Below are 20,280 nucleotides of genomic sequence, written 5' to 3'. Positions count from 1 at the left end.
ATACTCAGGTTGACTCCTCCATCTCCATTTCTCCGTATTTTCTTCTAATAATCCTTAATTTCTTGTATATTCATTTATTTCAACATTGTAAATCTCATCCTCGATCGATTTTATGGTTGGTATTTTAGCATAGGGCTTGGTGAAACATGTTTGATTTTGAGGTTTTAATGCCTAATTTCTATACTTCCATGGAATTTTGTGGTTCTTGGACTTGTTTTATGATAAATGCTTAGAATGCATGTTTGATGTAGCCAATCTTCATGTATGCTTAGTGTTGTGCTTCATATCATTATGTTGATTACCAAGTAGCAAATTCAAGTCACTCCACAATCAAATTTGATAAATGTTAGACTGAATGGTTCGTATGTATTTTATAACAAGAATTGCACAAATTTAAGGAAAAAGTCTCAATATGAGATTTCAAATTACATCAGTCACAAGTCTTTTATTTACTAATGGAAGGATAAAGGTATTACATAGTCTCGTAGATATCTTGTTCTATTTAATAAAAACACCAAAGTTCAAAATAAGACACTAACTAGGCTTTCTATCTTCCAACCACCATCATTAATACTAACTTATTAATAGTAGTTACCTTAACTTGTCAAATTAAAACAAATGGAAAAATACAATAAAAATGTGGTATTAACTAAATCATGAGGTTTTCAAAGTGTTGGATTCATGGAAGCTTAATGTCTACCTCATAGGCCAATAGTCTGCTTCAACCGAGAAAACATTGACATTCAATGCTCCAATCGTCTCTTGTATCAAGACCCTATCCATTCTTGTACATGAAGAATATTTGAATGAAGAATATCAAGACCATAGGCCAAAGCTTTGATGCCTTAGATCTTGTAATTGGTCCATATGGACCATCATCATTCTCATCAAAGAGGTTAATACATTAGTATGAACTTTGTCGTGTTCTATAATAATCCGTTTGCTAGGATAGAGTTCAAGAATTCGTTTGATTAGTAACAATTGATTGAGCATCTAGTTTAATTACGAAATTAATGAATGGATTAGGGTGTACGGGCAAGTAGGTTAGGGCACTAATTCATGATAATTATTCCTTTATGAAAACTTGATGATCAAATCAAATAATTGGGTACATCCTATTTTCGAAGCTAGGCTCATTTTACTTTCCTACACTTGAAAAATTTTGCAATTTACATTTCCACATTTTATTATTTTCCTCGCTTTAAATTCCTAACCACATGATAATTATTATCAAAATCAGTGCAAATAGTTTTAGAACTTGTCAAATAACACAGCAAACACAAGTTTTAAGAATTTACTATTCATTCATTCGAAAGGGATCTTATTCCGTTAGTAAACAACACTACTATTCAAAATATAAAAGTTTCAATAAGAAACATGGAAATACCAAAACCCATACGTTCAGTACAGTTTATTTTGGAAAGGAATGGTGATGGTTAGTTAAATATGATATCATGCTTGAGCCCCAAGTTCCAACAACAAAGTATGATTAATCACATTTGACGCTGGACCAACAAATTGAATTGGACCTGCAAGGAGAGATCAAAAGAATATAAAGAACGAGTTAAGATCAGAAGGGTTCCATTTCCTCAAGAATTGATGAACTCAAAGAATACAGAATTGCTAATTTTAACCAACAAGATATATGAAGTAGATGGAAAGATGGTGGGAGAGGTTTAGGCTGTGGTTTGGATTGTGATTTTCGTACACACTTAAAAAGGTGTTTTCTTAAGTTTTTGAAAAGTCCCCTTAATGTTTTAGGGCAAAATACCTGGACTGATATATTGGTTCTTGACTGCCCATTGCTCTCTTAACGATGAAAATTTCTTGAAAGGTGCACCTAACCACGTAAGCATAGAAAATTTTAGTATAATGCTAGCTCCGTTTTTTGCCTCAGAATCATAAATAGAAATTCCTGACTTCTGAGTATTAAGAAATATTACCGTCGAGTTCCACCATTGCCTTCTTGATCACAGGCTTGAACTTACCTGGAAAACGAATTCTAGCTTTAGAAAGAGGTCAAAAGATGAAATATTAAACTAAACTTTTATGACAATGTTCTGTCAGTTCAAAGCCTTTCACTTTCAAAGTTGTTTAGAGAAAGAGAACGGTCACTAGATAAAAATGCATGATGATACTCCACTTCTCTATATTATCCTTGTTTTATAATCTTACATGCAACTTCACTAGTTCTTATTATTGTTTTTTTGTGTTAGTAACCAGTACGATATTTAAATACCTAAAAACAAACAAGAAAATTAAATTTCATCAACTAGAAAACTGTACCCTAATTACTATAGATTTGGGAATTTTTTCTCCATTATTCTCATGTTGTATGGATTCTTGATATTCTCTCGCATTTCCTTTCTTATTCCCCCCAAAGAGAAAAAATGATCAGCATCCTATTCAAGAACATGTGAGAAAAGGAATGCACGGTTCCATGGAGAAGTCATACCGTGTCTCCTCTCCACGTCCATTAATGAAGTCAATGCAGTTCCGCCAGCCGTCCAATCTTCAACTGGAGCAGCCAAATTTCCCACCTGGTATGCATAAGTAAGATATAATTAAGCAATACAAATGAGGAAAAAATCTATGGAGAAAACTAATAGAAAGAAGAATGAAAGGTTGAAAGGTTAGAAACTAAAATGATCAGAAGGTAGAGGGAGAGGGAAGGACAGACCGATGATATTAGTCCAGTTTTTCCATTCTGGAGGAGAGCTCCAGCAGTGTAACCCAATGCATAGCAATAGGTTGAATCAAAGTTGGTGGGTAAACCACACCTCCCTTCATACCTAAAGTCAAAAGAAGAATAAAACAGAGACAAACTACACACAAAGCAGTAACCTGAAAAGTATAATTTTTTCATATAATTTCGTGGCCATCGTATTTTACATTTCTTAGCAGAAAGCCTAACTCACAACTTGATTGAAACTTTTTCTTTAGGACCTTTTTTGTTTCAAATCTTGGCTTGGTTTGTGAAAAAATAGATAAAAAGTAGATAACCAAGCAAGAAATCCAAATGGTTACCAAATAGGCCATAAGTTATTAATCAGGAGCGTTTAGTAAAACAGCAAAAGTTCAAGCATGAGTGGAATGAGTACCCAAAGAAATGTGACTGCCCCTTGAATTGGCCGCCATTATATGCACCTTCTTGCCTCCTCTTTTCCAACTCAATTTCAACCATTTGAATAAGCATTTTTTCAGTTTCTATTTTGGCAACCTGACGTGCAAGGTAAAATATAATATAGTTGATCAAATAAGGAATCTATGGGAAGACATCTGAAAAACAACCAAAGAGAAAAAACACTTACTTGGACATTGCCATGTGGATCTCTTTCAAGCAACAATTGTTCTTGGATTGCTTGTGGGAAAAAGTCAAAAAGATGATGAGATTGAGTAGTAAGGTTCTTTTTCCATAGCCCATCCTCATCTATAATATCATGAGCAAGAATTTCATTGAGTTCTGCAATAAGTTGCTGCACCTGTAGAAAGCGGGTTATAAATGAGTATCAGTTCAAGAATAACATATTGATATCAAGAATCTTGAGTTTAGTGGACAGCAAGAATACAAGCTAAAGAAATAAACACAATTAGTTACAATAACAAGAAAATACCTCAGGAATGAAGTCAATCAGACCCTCAGGAATAAGTATGACACCATAATTGTAACCAAGTTCAGAACGTTTAATAATCACATTCACAATGTAGTCTGTAACGTTTTTCAAGGTAAGCTGCTTAGCTGCAACCTGCAGCAAAAAGAAAGTTTTGAATGATATCTGGAAATTTTTTTGTCTGCATATATATTCGGAACCAATAAATATCCATGAGTCAACTAGGGGCTAGAGGAAGATTTTTCAAAACTGACAGCTGACAATAAAGGCTTCTGACATTTTATTAGTTACTATACTAGTGACACAAAATCTAGTTCTCAAAGAAAATAAACAGCCATAGGGTAAGGCAGGAGGTAAATGCCCTCCTTGACAAATATTTCTATCTTAAGTAGCTTAAATAAAGCAGTTACCTCTTCTCCAATAATAGTAATATTAGGATGAGTTTGCAAAGCACACTCCAGTGTGATGTGAGAAGCAGCACGACCCATAAGCCGTACAACTGTGAATATATGTACACTGTTAATGTCATATGATAATAAACATGAAACTTGAGGGAGAAAGAAAAAGGTATAACATTAACATCACAGCCACGAATAAGTATAATCTCATATTAGGTAGATAAACAGAGAGAAGTGCTCTGTTTTCTGTTGATGAGCAACAAAGATAAGCTTTATTATTTTTATTATTTAATTTATTATTTTTTAAATGGATAAATTCAAACTTGGTGTAATGGTAATTCATAATTGAAGTCCGCAAGAATTCAGTTATTATGAAAATGTCAGCAGATCAGATCTAATTCTAGTTTCAATTTTATCAAGTACAATCCTTACAGTGATAATATTTTCCTGTTGATCGAGCATCAACCATCACATTACCAATCATTTCTGAATATATCTGCATAAACACCAGCAGAGCCTATTAAAAATCTCATTTCATGCATGTGACATTTCTTTTTTACTTGAATTCATGAAGAAAATACTTAAACTTTGTAACATTCACCAAAGTTGAGTCTAAACGAAAATATGAATTCTAGAGAAGTTATAAAGAGAAATGAATACCTTGCAAGCAGTATCAAATCCAAAACTTGTGGGGACCTCTTTGCATTTGAGATCACCATCAATAGTTTTTGGGCAACCAATAACTCTGGTTTTCAAATTTTTACTCCTAAGTTGAAAACAACAGAATAGAATGGAAAATTAAATAACAGAGTTGTTGCACCAATAAGAATAATAATAATAATTCCACCTAGGGAAAATTAAATAACAGAGTAGCGCCCAAAGTCACTTATAATGTTAATTGCTTATTAATATATGAACATGGGAGTGAGAAAGAGAGCAAAAAGCAGGGAGGCAATTACAAAAATTTCATAGTTCTGAAAGCACCTAAAGTTTTCGGCAAGAAGACATGCATTTGTGTTGGAATCATCTCCACCAATTACAACAAGCCCATCCAAATCAAGCCGCTGAGCAGTTTCTTCAGCTTGCTTAAACTGAGAATTGAACAAAACTGTCAATTTATGCCATGACTACAACTAAGGTATATCAGAATGCAAATTCGTTTCACCTGTTCTGGAGTTTCAATCTTATCCCTCCCACTGCAGATCATATCAAAACCACCCTGATAAAGAAAAAATGCATTTAAAACAAGAATTGCACTCAAACAGTAACCAGTTTGCAACAGGACTACAGATATTCACGCCAACACTTCTATTCTAACAAGTGAAAACTAGAAATCCCTTTAAAAGATCAACCTGATTGCGATATGGGTAGATAAACTCTGCAGTCAATTCTACATATTTGCATTTCATGATCCCTGCAGGACCACCCTTGAAACCATACAACGTGCTTCCTCTTGCATGATCCTGCAAGTAATCTTCACAAAAATAATAGATACTACTAATTAAACCACAACTTCAACAGAAAAACAAACATGTATTCTTCTCTTCATCCATAAATGTGGACAAAATAAGAACCTACCAAATAGTCCAGAAATCACATTATGCCCTCCGGGTGCTTGGCCACCAGACAAGACAACTCCGATCTTCAATTTCTTATTCACCTGCACAGAACTGGAATCGCTTGGCACCAACATTGCGGACGGTTGGCCGTAGAGACTAGGAAACAGCTTCGCGATCTCATCTGCATGTGCATAGAACACGCAACTCAAACACTCTAAAACCCAAAGAACTAGAACCCGCCTCAAAACCCATTCAAAAGAACTCAAGTTCAAAACAAAATCAAGATTTACGACAAGAACACAACACAGCAATAGAACCAAAAAAAAAAAAAAAAAAACTCAACGCATGCAGTTTACTCTTTCTTCGAGACATCAATCGACTCAGTACCAAACAGAGTAGTAAAAAAAAAACACACTGTCAAGGCTGAGGAGAAATGAAGTGATAATTTCAAACTAATTACCGGGATTGGCGACGGCAGAGCTAGGAGGGCCATCGAGTATTTGGAAACGATTTTTGAGAACAGAAGGAAGAGGGAGAGGTTGATGGATACGATGGGCTTGGACTTGGCTAAAGAGAGAAGAAACACGGGCGGTGGAGGAAGGAGAAGGAGGATTGGCGGGAGAAACATCGGCGTCAGCAATATAAGGGGGAGACATTGCTATATGTAAATGGGGAGAAAAGAGAAATGAAAGATTAAATGAAATGGAATTTGGGTACAGACTTCGAAGAAGAAGAAGAAGAAGAAGAAGAAGAAGTTGGTGTTTGTTTCAGACTTCGAACGTTCCGCCTTGCGGAAATGGGAAGGGACGGTAAGAGGTAAGAGGTTGGTGAAGTGTAAGCGTCGTTTCCTAACGATGGTCGTTACGGTAGTTCTATTTTCTTGCTTTTTGTAAATCTTTTATTACTTTTAAATAAATGTGTCCATACACTTTCGTAAAATAACAATTTAGTCCTATTTAGTTTATAAATTGTCTTACTTTTTTTTCTTTTTTCTTATCTATTTTTAATATCAAACTTTGTTACCTCTAATATTAAATATTACCATTCAAACTATATATAAAAAACAATAATATAACAAACTATCTCTTCCTTTTCTTTTCTTCTTCAAATAATGATTTCATAATTCCTATATATAATTAATTTCATATCATTCTAGAATGGACAGATTTCAAGAAAAAAAATGGTTTATTTACAACATCACAATCATTAAAAGAAAAAAAGAGGGGTCTCTTCAAAGGATGTAGGAAATATATTTATAACAATTTTGAAAATCGAAAAACCTACCCCATAACAAAAAATACCTAAAGTCTCTAATATATTTGAAAACGATAGTTTAGATTTTGTTTAAATTTGGGTAGCTAAATGTGAACGGTTTTTGATTTGGCACATTTTTTTTTCAAGTTTGTAGTTAGATTTGACAACCGTTTAGATTTAAAAACCGATCATTTAATCGTTTTCATTTGGCAAAAAAAAAAAAATGATGGAAAGAAAAAAATTTGGAGAAGAAGAAAAAATAATGATGGAAAGAAAAAAACCGCACTAGACCGAAGGAAAGACGATGATAAGTAAGGGCAAACTGAATTTTTTTAAAAAAATGACCAAACAAACTGCAAATATTTTGCCAGTTGGTTAAATTTTTAAAAATTGCTCTTTTTATATTGTTATTTATTTATTATAAATAAAATTTATAAGAGAAAATATTTTTAAAATATTGTCTAATCAATAAATAAAATTTAGGTCTTCTAAAAATATAACAAAGCTACAAAATAGAACAATTTCAAACCAAAAAAAGTTCATCGGCCCACCGAAAATACAAAAAATGCTCAATGATTAATTGAACCCTAGCGTAAAAAAATTGTCAAACAAAATAAAAATAAAATAGTCGAATTCATGGATTTTTTTTTTTTGTTGCATACACTATAAATATTTTGATATTTTGTTATATTTATAAAAATTTTCCTAAAATCTTACCAAATTGATATTATTTCATACGAGTTTGCAAGATTTTAGGCATGGAGGGTGTAGTAGTGGCTATTATATGAAGTGTATTTCACTATAAGATATGTTTTGGTGTGCTTGTTATCTCATCATTATTTGTTCCTATTAATATATATCCATATTGTCTGACTTTATAAATAATTTCAATTTTCTACCATTTGTTTCGTGAAATTGAGGGTATTAATATGTATTTATTATACTTGGCATTTAGGTTAACCACTGTTGCGTTTTGAGTTTTGTTGATAGTTTAAAAAGAGTTGAGAATAAAATTTTGCAATAATAAAATTTCAAGGTTGTATCAAACTCGCATCTTATTCCTACTACTTTGGTGTTATCATAATAGTACGGTTTGAGGTGTGACATTCTATCACTATTAAATATTTAATTGTATTTTTATAGTTGTTTTTTATGGAGGTCAATGAACAGATGCAATATAATGTCTATGAGAATTACTCAGTTGCCGGAATTTTGGTAGATGTCCAAATCAACTTTAATTGTTTGGTTGGATTATATATAGAAAGAGGTTCAATTGGATGGAGTGCATAAACGACCATTTATATCTACAGAAATGATCATGCATTAATGAATTATAGAAACGATCGTTTATATCCACTTTTGTTATATTTATGCACAATGAAGGGCTTCTTCAAACGATCTTTTTTATCTACATAAGCGATTGTAGAATATATATCTGACGATTGTTTAAACTACTTTAAATGATTGTTTATATTTAAACCTTTTTCCCTACTGGAATTTATATCTTATAACTCGTAGTTTGTAGTTTAAATTTTATTATATTTAATATAATCTTGAATCCAATAGACAAAATTCTGGAAACTATCTAGTGTAGACTTGAACTTTATCTAGAGACATATAAACGTGGATCAAGTTCAAGTATATAGTCCAAACAGTCTAAAGTGTATAAATAAGGTTGGACGCCTTATTTTAGAGACATTATGGATGCGGCCTACTTTGTAGTTATTACAAACAATGTGATTTTGAATCGTTCATGTAGAGACATGGAAGTGAGGGCATCCTATGTGTAAAGAGTTTACATAAGACCAAAACCATGAAATAGTCAATTTTAAGTTATAACATCGTTGACTGTATAAAACTGACTTCTTCAATTATGATGACCTAGGTAACTTAATCTTAATCTTGAGCTAACTATGAACTTTTGTTCAAACAGAATTATCCTTAGATTTGCATATATAGGTGAGGGCAACTCAACAATGTTGGTCCAATAAGCCTCTCATTTCAGGCATAAAATCGGGTGGATAACTAGGGACATAGGGTGCAAGACAGAATTCAGTCTTACCTACTTTAGGGTTAGTAAATAGGTTATTTTCTTAAGGATTAAATCCAAGTCTTGAACAAAAGGCACTACGTACCCTCTTATTGGCCCGAAAGGGATTCAGTTTATAGGCTGGACCTTAAACCAATTATTCAATAGTGGATTAGAGGGACTTAAGGAGCAAGATGTAGTCTCACGGGGTAAAAGGGTATTTTGACATAGCCGAGGTTACAAACAACTTGTGAATGATTAACTTACTGATCATAGTTATATCATATGGACATAAATATATTTATAGTAATAGGAGTGCAACTACGAGACTATAGTTGAATGACTCGTTACTTAACAAATTTTGATTAGCTCGATCTAAAAGGGTTTAGCTAGTTAATCTCGAATCGTTAGAACCTATGACCTATAGGTCTATTAGGTTCCCCTGCTAGCTCATATGGAAGTAACTTAGAACAATATGTTGGAATAATTCAAAGTGTTCAAATTAGGTAAAGAGAGAGAAACTAACGAATATATGTGATATAGTCATCGAATAAGTTTGATATAGAGCTTTATATTCAAATGTCACTTGAATATTAAAAATATGAGTACAAATTCATATTTGGAAGTTTGGAATTGATGAAAATGGTCAAAGTTGTAAAAACTCAAAATATTGACTTTTTACTTTGAAAAGTCAAACATTGACCATCTTTCTATTCAAATGTGATTTAAATTTTTAAAAAATGAATGTGAATTCATACTCGGAAGGTCGAAATTAGTCATAACAGATAAAATGGTAAAAAGTTAAAGTTTGAGGTTAACTTGAATGGTCAAATGACCATATTGCTCTTAGACTAAGTGAGAGGAAAAATAAAACATTTTGTTGGATGAATCCCGCTAACACTTAGTGGGATAGGTGGCTGCACACTAAGTTCCACTAATGGTTAGTGGAATATTAGGCATTGAGATTTAAGAAACTAATTACATACAATTTTGCATGTGATTAGCTTATTTAAATGGCTTATTTCAAATACTTGAATGCTTTTGAATTTTTGGTAAATTTTTATTTTACAAAAATTATACCAAATTATAATTTTCTCTCTACCAAATCTCAACCCTAAGGTATCTCACCTTCCAATTTTGACCTCTCTCGCAATTTTCTTACATTTATCGAGTCTCACAACCTGGTTCTAAGTCTGAAGAATAGTGGGTATACTCTAGTGGTGGTTCTGGTTTTGAGTTTTTGAGGAGCTTATGAGAGGATTTAGATGCATAGGATGTCTAATCTTATGTAAAATTCAAGTACCATATGGTACAAAAGAGACGCATTTAGAGTAAAATTCGATCTTTATTCCACTATGCATGTATCATGTTCCTTTATCGCCGTCGTTTAGAGTTTATTACTGATCGTTTAAATTTGGGTCATTTTCTCCATCGTTTATACTAATCTACACGATTGTGTACTATTATTACATACACGATCGCATATCATTTTCTATACGATTGCGTATGATGATCGTTTAGTAGAAGATTAGTCGTGTGTTGACTAGAGTAATTTTGGTATTTCTCATTGTGGGCCTATAGACTTTTTCCGTTTTCAAAATTGTTTTATGCAATGTGAATATTTTGCTATTTTTTTTATAAAAAAACCTTATTTTTATGTATTGCGTGATATATTTCATTTACTAATAAGTTAATTGATTAAAATAATTAAATTTGATTAAATATAATTAAATTAAATTAAATCTAAATGAATTATATGTAGTATGTATTATATGATGCATGTTGGATGTATCATGTTAAACATATCTACGACATAATTATGTCTACTTTAATAAAAATGAATCAGAGATCTAAGGTGCATGCTCACTTAAGTTAAACACATTCATCAATTTTCAATGAAGTATTTTTACAAGACTCGAAATCATGATCATGATAAAAATGAAAATAAGAACTAATCGTACATTGACATTTTCATGAGAAAAATAAAAATAAAAGCAACAACAACAATGGCAAAAGTTGATAGTTTTGGAACATCGTCATATGGTACAAACCTTATAGACTTATTAAATCTGTAGGTAATTAAGTACGTACGAACTTACATTAAGTTCATCATCTATCATGGATGGTTCCTGCCAAAGCCAACGCGAAGTCCACCGATGAAAATCAAGTTGATTTCTTTCGCAACAAAAATCTGGACGATGCTTTTGAAAAATTGGGAAGCAAACCCAATGGAAGGAGGTCCAAAAGAAAAGGTCGATAAATATAAATATTCTTGATCAGTTCCATGCACAACGGTAGTTGAATGATTATAAACATTAATATCGGCATGAATGTCCCAAAATACAAAAAACTCACAGCCCATTTCATCTCCTCTGATTTCACCGTCAACACAATTGCTAGAGTAAATGCCATCATCGTACATACGATAGAGAAAAACAACAACTGAAATCCCAGCGACAATTTCAATGGCAACGCACGTTGAAAATCATCCATCTTGAACGAAGACGTCAAAATCGAGAGAAAGAAAACGACCGAGCAAAGCGAGGTGGTGAGTCCAATGATATCCACGATCGTGAACACCATGTACAAAGGTTGAGTGAGAAGCACAGGAGAGCCAGTTTTACCATTGAGACCACCGGGAACACTAAAAGCCGCTGCAAAGACGACAGTAGCAACGAGAACCGCAACAGCAGAGCAAGACTCAGAGGTATTCTTGAGCCATTCTTTGGCACTATCAAGTATTTCCTTATGTGTTTCATCGAAGAACTCCCTTGCTTCCCATCCAACTTTGTTCTGGTGGGTAGCGTAGAGAGGAGGGATGGTCTTCTGAACACTATCGAACCATACAAGCTCACGTTGAAGTTGTAGAGCTGGGCCGTGCTGGTGTATTGGAACATATTGAACTATTCCAACTTGGTGCAATACTGTGAAACCCATAACGTCAATCCTTTTGCAGAGTCTATCCATTACTAGTTTTTGGGCACGAAGCCATTTAAAGATCTTTTTTTGTCGATGCAGGATGGCCAAATGTAGAATGTTTCTGTTTTGGGAAGTTACATAGTCCACTGCCTGTGGGTCAGTTTTGATTATTATTTTGACCACCTCAATAATTCCCCTAGCTGTGGCTAGTAATAACGGCGTCTCATTATGGTCCTTGTATATTATATTTTTATAATCCCTTACATCAAGGCTTTTTTTAGCTTGGTCTCTATAGACTGGAAGTCCTTTAGTGTTATCAGAGTTTGTTGTGGCTTGAAACCATGAATCATCTATGTTTGTTAGCTTTAAAACTAAGGCTTTTGCTGAGTTATGTTTTTGCTTTTTGGCGTAGAACTCTTCCAGTTTTGGCCACCCTGTGTGTAAAAACATATCTAAAAGTTCACCTAACCTCCAATTATATATTTTAAAATTAATCAAAATATTTATAAATATAGTAAAATATCACTGCCTATCTCGATTCAACGTGATATATTTAGAAGTGAGAAGTTAAACCTTTCGTGACCAGTCTCCAAAACAAGCATGCAAAATATAGCCCTGCCACGTGTACACACAAATTCTAATTCAATAATAGAAACTGATGGACTTTTATAATTTTATATTAATGTCTATTATCGATAGAAATCTAAAAATTTTGCTACATGTTATAGATATTTTGTTAAATTTGTTATTTTTAACACTAATAAGCGTAAAATATATATATATATATAGTTATAAATGTAACAATTAGATTTCAAATATTAGCATAGCAACATTTCAAAAAACTATTGCAAATATAGCAAAATTTGTCAAAATTTATTAATGATATAGTTACAAATATTATGGTCTATCAATGATCGATAGAACTGTATTATTGATAGACTTTGCTTTATAGTTGTAGTTTTTAAAAATTGTTATCACATACTTAATTATTATTCATAAAATTGCTAGGGTTGGTTGATGAGACTACTGCACAATCTAATTTAATTTTTGTAAGGCTACTTTATGATATAAATATGATTTATTTAATTAAGATTGACCTAGTAGTTTATGATAAATTTAAAGCCTAATCATTCAAATATAGAAGTCACGTCATCATTTCATTAAAGAGTACTTAACAGAATTCTAACGACATGAACTAAGGTAAGTTTTCTTTTAAAAGAAAATTGGAGACGAAACATGATTGCTTTTAAATCTTTTAAAAGTTAAAGGAAGTAAAGTAGAAGAAGATACAAAATTTATGAACATAATAAGATTTTAACCTAAATTTAATTTCATTAATTATGGGCTCGAAAATTTGTAAACGATGAAACAAATTAAAGAAGTAAAAATCAATATTAAGATGGAAATGAGATTACCGATTGCAGCACAAAAGTTTTTGCCGCTCTTGCAACATTCAGGGTTTGATCCTGCTTCTATATCTTCATTCTTCTTGTCTTGGGTAGTGGAACTTTTATCATTGTTGTCTAAAGCTCCAAAATTACTAAATTTATACGTGTAAATGTTCGTCTTTGGAAGCACTGTACGTGGTAAAAAAAGATTAATAAAACAACGGTAAAGTATTTTAATTAACGAAAAATTACAACTATAACAATTAAATTTAAAATATTAGCATATTTAACAACATTTTAAAAAAATTCTAAGTATAACAAAATCTGTCATAATCCATCAATGAAAGAAGTACAACACTGATAAAATAAATAATACACGACCGTGTTGGTAGTATGAACACTGGTCACATGCGTGCGTGTAATTATTCTTTTAAACGATCACGATATTGTTGTTCTTTTTAACAGTGCGAAAAATGTTCCATGTAATTTTTCTTCTAAACGATCATGATTTGCAATCATGTAGAAGATGTTACACGATCGTGTAGTTTTTCATAATGATGGAAAAAATATTTCGTGTAATTCTTCTTCTAAATACGATCATGATACATAATCGTGTAGAAAATGATACACGATTGTATGAAAAATTATACATGATCATGTAGAAAATTATACATGAACGTGTAGTTCTTTTTAATGATGCAAAAAATATTAAACGATATTTAGATCATTTAGATTATATACTTATCATAAAGATTATACATGATCATTTAGATCATTTAGATCATAAAAAAGTGATATTTAAATGATTTTGATATTCTGGAAGAGAAGTTGTAAGAAAAAAAGAGAAGGTGAACAAAGAAAGAAAGAAAAAGAAGAATAAAACTAAAGAAAAGAAATATGAAAGAGAGCGGAAGAAATCTCACAGAAAAGATGATTAAATCGTAAAGAAAAACAAAGAGAAGTGACAAATTTTCGCAATATTAAGGGCAAATATGAAATTTATGAAAAATTTCTACTGATTTCATGGGTTTATTTGAATTTATTTCACAAGTCGTAAATATTTGAGTGTTTTGTTATATTTATAGAAAATTTACCTTAAATAAAAGCGAAATTGTATTTAATGCTTTCAAATATGCAATTGATAACAAATTGAATTCCTACATTAGATTATAATTTAAAACAATTGCAAATTTAGATGTGTCACCACATGCCTAAGATGATACGGAGCGGCCGACGTCCTCAAAATGGCTTAATTGTGAAATAAAACAAAAAAGAAATCACCACCAATCTTTTTTACGATGTGATTGTACACTGAATAAAGTACACATTGTTTAATATAATCATTAAAAAATTGTCTGCAAAAACTAGAGTTGCATTCGAGAGTCATTTATTTATGAGAAATGTGTTAGAACCCCACAACACCCGTTTAGAAAACGGTGGTCAAATTTCAAATCTTGAATTAAAAATATTCTTTAATTTCTTTTTAAAATAATGTCTTATTTTACCCTCATTACTCAAATATCTGAAGCAATGACCTCATAAAATAAGTGGAGAGTATTCCATCAGCATTAGACTATATTCAATAAATTTTTCTCACTCCAAGAAAAGTGATAGATTAGGTACAATTTTTCAATATTCGTTATAAGAATAAGCCTTCTAGTAAAGATGCTTTTTTTTTAATATTAATTAAAATAGTTTTTCTTTGGATCAAATCTTAGACTTCGAAAGATCTGATTCTTCACCTTAAGAATTCTAGAAACTCATACACCCAAATCATATATTAAATTTTGAACGTTTTTTAATAAAAAAATTATAACTTTAAAGAAAAATTTCTAAATGATTTAAAAATAGTTTAAAATTTTAAGACTTAGAAAAATTAAAATTAGAAAGATTTTAAAAAATTCAAAATTTTAATTAGAAAGATTTATGAATTTTTAAATAGAGATAAAAATGAGACTTAATAGCAAAATTAGATAAGTAAAATAAGAGTAAAGAATCATTAAAACAAATCAAGAAAATATATATAAAAACACACATTAACATTTTCTATCGATCTCAAACTCTCAAAGAATCAACTTCTCACCTCAAGACTTCTAGAAAATTAGACTCCCAAATTTTCTAGATTTTGTTGTTGGATATTTTCTTAAAAAAAATTAATTGAAAATATTTAAAAAAATTAAACAACTATTATAAAAAATATATTAAATGGATCATAAAATAAACACAAACATTTAAATAAGGATATGTACAAATATAAAAGTGTAAAACAAACAATAGTCTATAAGTTAAAAATAAAATAGAAAAAAATAATTAAATTACTAGAAATTAAGAAGAATGTAAGATCAAATAATGAGTAAAAAAAGACTAAAAAAATATGAAACAATATTAAAAAAAAATTATTATATAGAGAAAGAAAAATGGAGAAATAAGAACAAGAAAAACAAACAAATATAGAGAGAAAAAATATAATATTAAATAACATATAAAAATTAAGAAAATTCTAAAGAAACCATGAACAAATTAAATAAAAAACGGTAATTATAAATAAATTATGTGAAGCAAATATGTATAATAAAAAATTTATATATTAAAGAGAAGCTCAAACAATGATCTTGATATTCTCAAATATGAGGAAGATGAAAAAGAATATTGACACAATCATGAAATAACTTTAAAAAATCTTGCGAAAAATGATGAAGAAGATATATGAGTTTTAAACAGAATAATAAATCGATTAAGAATAGAAGAAAGACAATCTAGAAGAGGAGATGAAAAAAAATCTGGAAGAGAAGAAATCACGAAGAAGGAAGAAGAAGAAGTGATGAATCGTTTGCAATATTCAAGGGTAAATCTAAAAATTATAAAAATATTTTACCAGCTTCATAAATTTTTGTTTTTTGTTACTCGGGCTGTATATATTTTTGTGTTCTGTTACATTTATGTAAATTTTCCTTAAGAGAATTTAACAAACCATTGAGACTTTATATGAAGTTTTATCAAACAATAGGAATTAAAATCTAAATTCAGAAATCATATGGACTAACTTGTAACTTCATCCAAAGCGTAAAACAAAAAATTTGGAATTAACCTAATTTGTAATAAATTACTTAATACATTCATTTTTAAATTTTATACAAATTAAACCAATTTTAATCTTCATTTAATATAATTCTATATTTTAAAATTTAAAATTAAATATTTGGATATAATGTCTTAGATCACCAATTCAACCCAAAAACTTAAGCCAGTGAGTAAGAGTAAATTTAATTATATATATAACACTAACACTTTCCCTCACTTGTAGGCTTATATTATGAATAAAAACCCAAAAAGTGGAATTCAATATTAAATGGGGAGAACAACAATGCATGGGCTTGAACCCAGAACCATCTCTCGGAACCACTTGATATGATATAATCTTATATCACTCATTCAACACAAAACAATGATTTTCCCTTATTGGGCCTTTTCATATAATCCAAAAAGTTTTCAAAATATAAAAATGTTATTTGTAGAAATTATATTGTTTCAATCACATAATCCAAAAAAGTTTTCAAAAACAAAATTTAGGTTATCTGTCATTATTCACACAAGGTTTTTAGAGAAACATGTTTCATGGTGCTGAACTTATGTTTATGTTGATTTGATGTGATGTGGTTTGATCTCTAGAATGTAATTCTCTAATTCTCTGTTGGTTGAATGTGTACGCTTGATTTGAGGAATGTGAGGTGTGGAAGTATGCTTGTATCTTCAAATGAATTTCAATCTTAGAGTGTAGGACCGACTTTAGGAGTTAAATGAGTCTTGTGATTGTAGGGAATTCTCTTTAGGCTCCATGTTGGTGATGAAACTCTAAGATTTTTCAATGTTCTTTCCCTTCACCTAAACCAAAAGTAAATAAATTTGTCTATTTTGGTATGATGTGAAATACATGTTATTTCTTGAATATTTCCTTTAGCTTCTTTAGTTTCCCGTCTCTCTATGCTAATTTGGATGCTTGAAAGTAGATTGTAAGATGTTTTACTTGTTTGAACTATTATTTTTCACGATGAAATGGAGAAAATGAGATTTGTTTTTTTGTTGCTTAAATCAATCTAGCTTGAAAGTGTGTTCTTATAGAATATATAGCTTCCATTATTAAATGGAATGTATATTTTCTTTAAAAAACAAAAGAATCTTCCGATGTACAACATGTAGTGTCAGGAGATCCTAGACATCTTTTGATACAATGTGGACAACGTCGAGAGTTTACAATTGTCGATGCCGTTCATACGAAGTTGGGAGATGTCTCGAATCTCCGGACGTCACATGTTATGCATCGGGAGATCATTTTTTGATGCATTTTGTCTGACCCCAATGGGCATTTATGCTTTGTAAGATCCTTTCTCCTGGAGGGGTCCAGAGGACTATTCAAACCCAAAGAGTAAAATCTCAAATTCGCAAGTCGAATTCTCTAATAGATAGATCTTTAAAGTCGTCGCAGTTGAGGTCTACAATATCCATTCTTTCCGCATAGTGGGTATCTTGCTTTCACAATATTCTTTGCTCCTTCACCCGTATCCTTGGAAGTCGAGCCCCTTCTCGCTCCCCCTAGCTTGATCTTCCCCTGGAGCCCATGTAGCAGTGGGGTTGTTCCAAAGTCCCATTCGGAGATAGACCCACGGAGCGGGAAAGATTTATGATCTTTAAGTAATGAAATACCCTTCCTTTTTTCTTAGTAGAAGCACACTCGACAAGAAGAGTCCTATGTAGCTTAATTTATGAAAGCTTACCTTTTTCATTAACAAATAGCGTCAATATTCTTTGAACCTTCTCTCGGTCAAATCAATCGCATATTTCATTGCGCCTCTCCTTATTGAAAAGCTCTTCCCGACGAGGTCAAGCCTATATCCAAGGGGGTATGATCTCTTTGATGGGGACCTGACGCTTTTATTTGTATAATTTCCAATGTTTTTGTGCGTTGGGAGATCCCCTTTTCTCATAGTGAGAAACGTGTTTTAATTTGTAGAATTGAACTTGTGTTTGTGTTGATGTGATGTTATACGGTTCGACCTCTAGAACTTGATCCTCTAATTCAATCTTGAATGATTTGATTTAATTTATGATCCCGATTGTTAGAACTTGATTTGAGCGCATGATGTTCTCTATTTGTAGAGTTCTCTAATAGGCTTTGTAGGCTTGGGTTTTGTTGGTTCATGGATCTGGCCTTCTGGGCTCATCCATTTAGATATAAGCCTTATGTAGCATTTGAGCTAACTTAAGTCTATTTTTGGGCTTAACTTAAGCAGAAATAATAATATTTAATTGGTTCAAAATAGTTAATTTGATCTAACGATCGTGATAAAAGCAGGTGACGTCATTAGATTTTGTCAATCAAATCTTCAATTTGAATTTGGGAGACATGTCAAATTTTTAATTAGTCTAAAATTTTAATTATTTATAATTTGAGGATTAATTTAGTAAATGATTAGGATTGGTTTAAAATTTAGCATTCAACAGTTGTATAAATACATATTTAATAGAGTAACAAAAAGAGAACATGGATTAGGGACCAAACGTGTGCTACTAAATGTGTAATCAAAATAGAATTGAAAGTATAAATTAGGAGATGAAAATTGGAATTTGAAGTAATAATGATTTAGGTACCAATTTAGTTATGGTTATTAGTGATTAGGTGAAAAGGGAAGAAGTCTTACACCGATAGAGAAATCGTCCAAATAATGACATAGACATAGAGAATCCACTCTTAAAAATGTGGGGCATGTTTGCTAATACGTGTAGAGCTGTCTCTCCTCGTAAATTCTTCATCGTCAATAACATCTCATCAAAATCTATCAACTTCCAAACCACCTCTGCAATACATAACGCCTTTATTTCATCTTTAATAATCAAACCCAAAAAAGAAAAAAATAAACAAAGGATAAACAAACCTAAATTTTCGCTTTGAATGGCGGCATGAATGATAGGAGTATCATCATGGCCAGCTATCCAATTGAGAGGAGAACGAGTATACAAATCTTCACAATTATCCAAAAAATATTCAACAATGTGAAGCATTCCATGGTTAGCAGCTCTGTACAGCGGTGTTTCTCCATAAATGTTCTTCACCAACATATCCTTTTTCTTGTATTCAACTAGAAGCTTAACCGCTCCCAAGTTCCCTACGGTCGCAGCCTCATGTAGCGGCGTGTTTCCCTCGTTGTTCTTCCAAAAATCTCCTTCAATATCTTCTTCAATATCTTCTTCAATATCTTCTTCTTTCTTTTCTAAATTTCTCACCAGCAATGATAATAGTTCCCTTGTTGGCTCTTCCTTCCCGCTATACACTGCCAGATGCAACGCCAAATCGTTGCTGCTCGTCACCGGAAACTTTATTGCAGCAGGGTTATTTTTCTTAGTAAATTCCTCCTCAACCTTCTTCCATTCTTTTTTAATCACTGCTCTGTAACACTTTCCAGTCGCATGGAACATCCCTCTTTTGATTTCATCCATTTTCTCTCTTTCTTCTCTCTTCAATACTAATTACACGCTTATCTCTTTATATACACATACCTACATATATTATATATGTATACATTTTTGTAACTAAAATTGGGGGATTTTTTTTTGTTTCTTTACTTCTTCAAGTAATAAAGTTTGTATTCTATTTCTTTAATCAGTACTTGAAAATTGCATAACCTATAAACATTTGCTTCCAAATGTTTAAAAGAATTTGTTCCTTAGCTTCTTCAAAACCCTCTTCTTCTTCTTTTTTTTCTCTTTTAAGTTTTCACTTTGCAGTGTATAGGTTAATATGGTAGCTAGATTTTAGAGTGATTTGGAAAAAAGCTAAAATTATTATTTGTAGTTGTCATTTGAAAAAAAGAAATCAGCTATACAAAAAGTGATTGAATATAAACCATTTTTTTCAATTTCAATGCTTAAGTAGACTAGGTATGAGATTTTTATAATCAATTTCAATTTAATTATCTTATAATCAAATTTACGTCGTTAAAAATTTAAGACAGGTTTGGATTGACTTAAGAAAAAAATAATTAAATTTTTTTCTAAAATAATTAATTTTTAAATTATACACGTGAAAATGTATTCAAAATGAATATCCTTTATCCAAATGTTTCGCAT

General features: G+C 31.4%; 2 protein-coding genes across 2 annotated transcripts; both read right to left on the bottom strand.

The window, feature by feature from the left end:
- Window positions 1-1,282: 1,282 nt before the first annotated feature.
- On the bottom strand, window positions 1,283-6,410 carry LOC101215219 (pyrophosphate--fructose 6-phosphate 1-phosphotransferase subunit beta). The gene is made up of 16 exons (XM_004145380.3): window positions 6,029-6,410; window positions 5,588-5,749; window positions 5,362-5,483; window positions 5,175-5,228; window positions 4,994-5,100; window positions 4,670-4,775; window positions 4,442-4,505; window positions 4,022-4,110; window positions 3,615-3,746; window positions 3,312-3,482; window positions 3,102-3,220; window positions 2,681-2,792; window positions 2,456-2,540; window positions 1,944-1,988; window positions 1,772-1,840; window positions 1,283-1,529 (listed from the first exon to the last, which is right to left on the bottom strand). Exons 1-16 carry the CDS (start codon window positions 6,222-6,224, stop codon window positions 1,453-1,455), a joined length of 1,710 nt encoding a protein of 569 aa, XP_004145428.1. The 5' UTR covers window positions 6,225-6,410; the 3' UTR covers window positions 1,283-1,452.
- A 4,292-nt stretch (window positions 6,411-10,702) lies between these two features.
- LOC101204378 lies at window positions 10,703-19,669 on the bottom strand. Its single transcript, XM_011650260.2, has 5 exons — window positions 19,089-19,669; window positions 18,855-19,010; window positions 13,186-13,347; window positions 12,344-12,385; window positions 10,703-12,204 (listed from the first exon to the last, which is right to left on the bottom strand). The coding sequence occupies exons 1-5, from the start codon at window positions 19,648-19,650 to the stop codon at window positions 11,015-11,017; spliced, it is 2,112 nt and encodes a 703-aa protein (XP_011648562.2). The 5' UTR covers window positions 19,651-19,669; the 3' UTR covers window positions 10,703-11,014.
- Window positions 19,670-20,280: the final 611 nt, after the last annotated feature.

The sequence above is a fragment of the Cucumis sativus genome, chromosome 1 (assembly GCF_000004075.3).
Source record: "Cucumis sativus cultivar 9930 chromosome 1, Cucumber_9930_V3, whole genome shotgun sequence".
Taxonomy (NCBI): domain Eukaryota; kingdom Viridiplantae; phylum Streptophyta; class Magnoliopsida; order Cucurbitales; family Cucurbitaceae; genus Cucumis; species Cucumis sativus.
The sequence above is the reverse complement of the archived record's forward strand: the minus strand, read 5'-3'. Positions and strand labels throughout refer to the sequence as shown.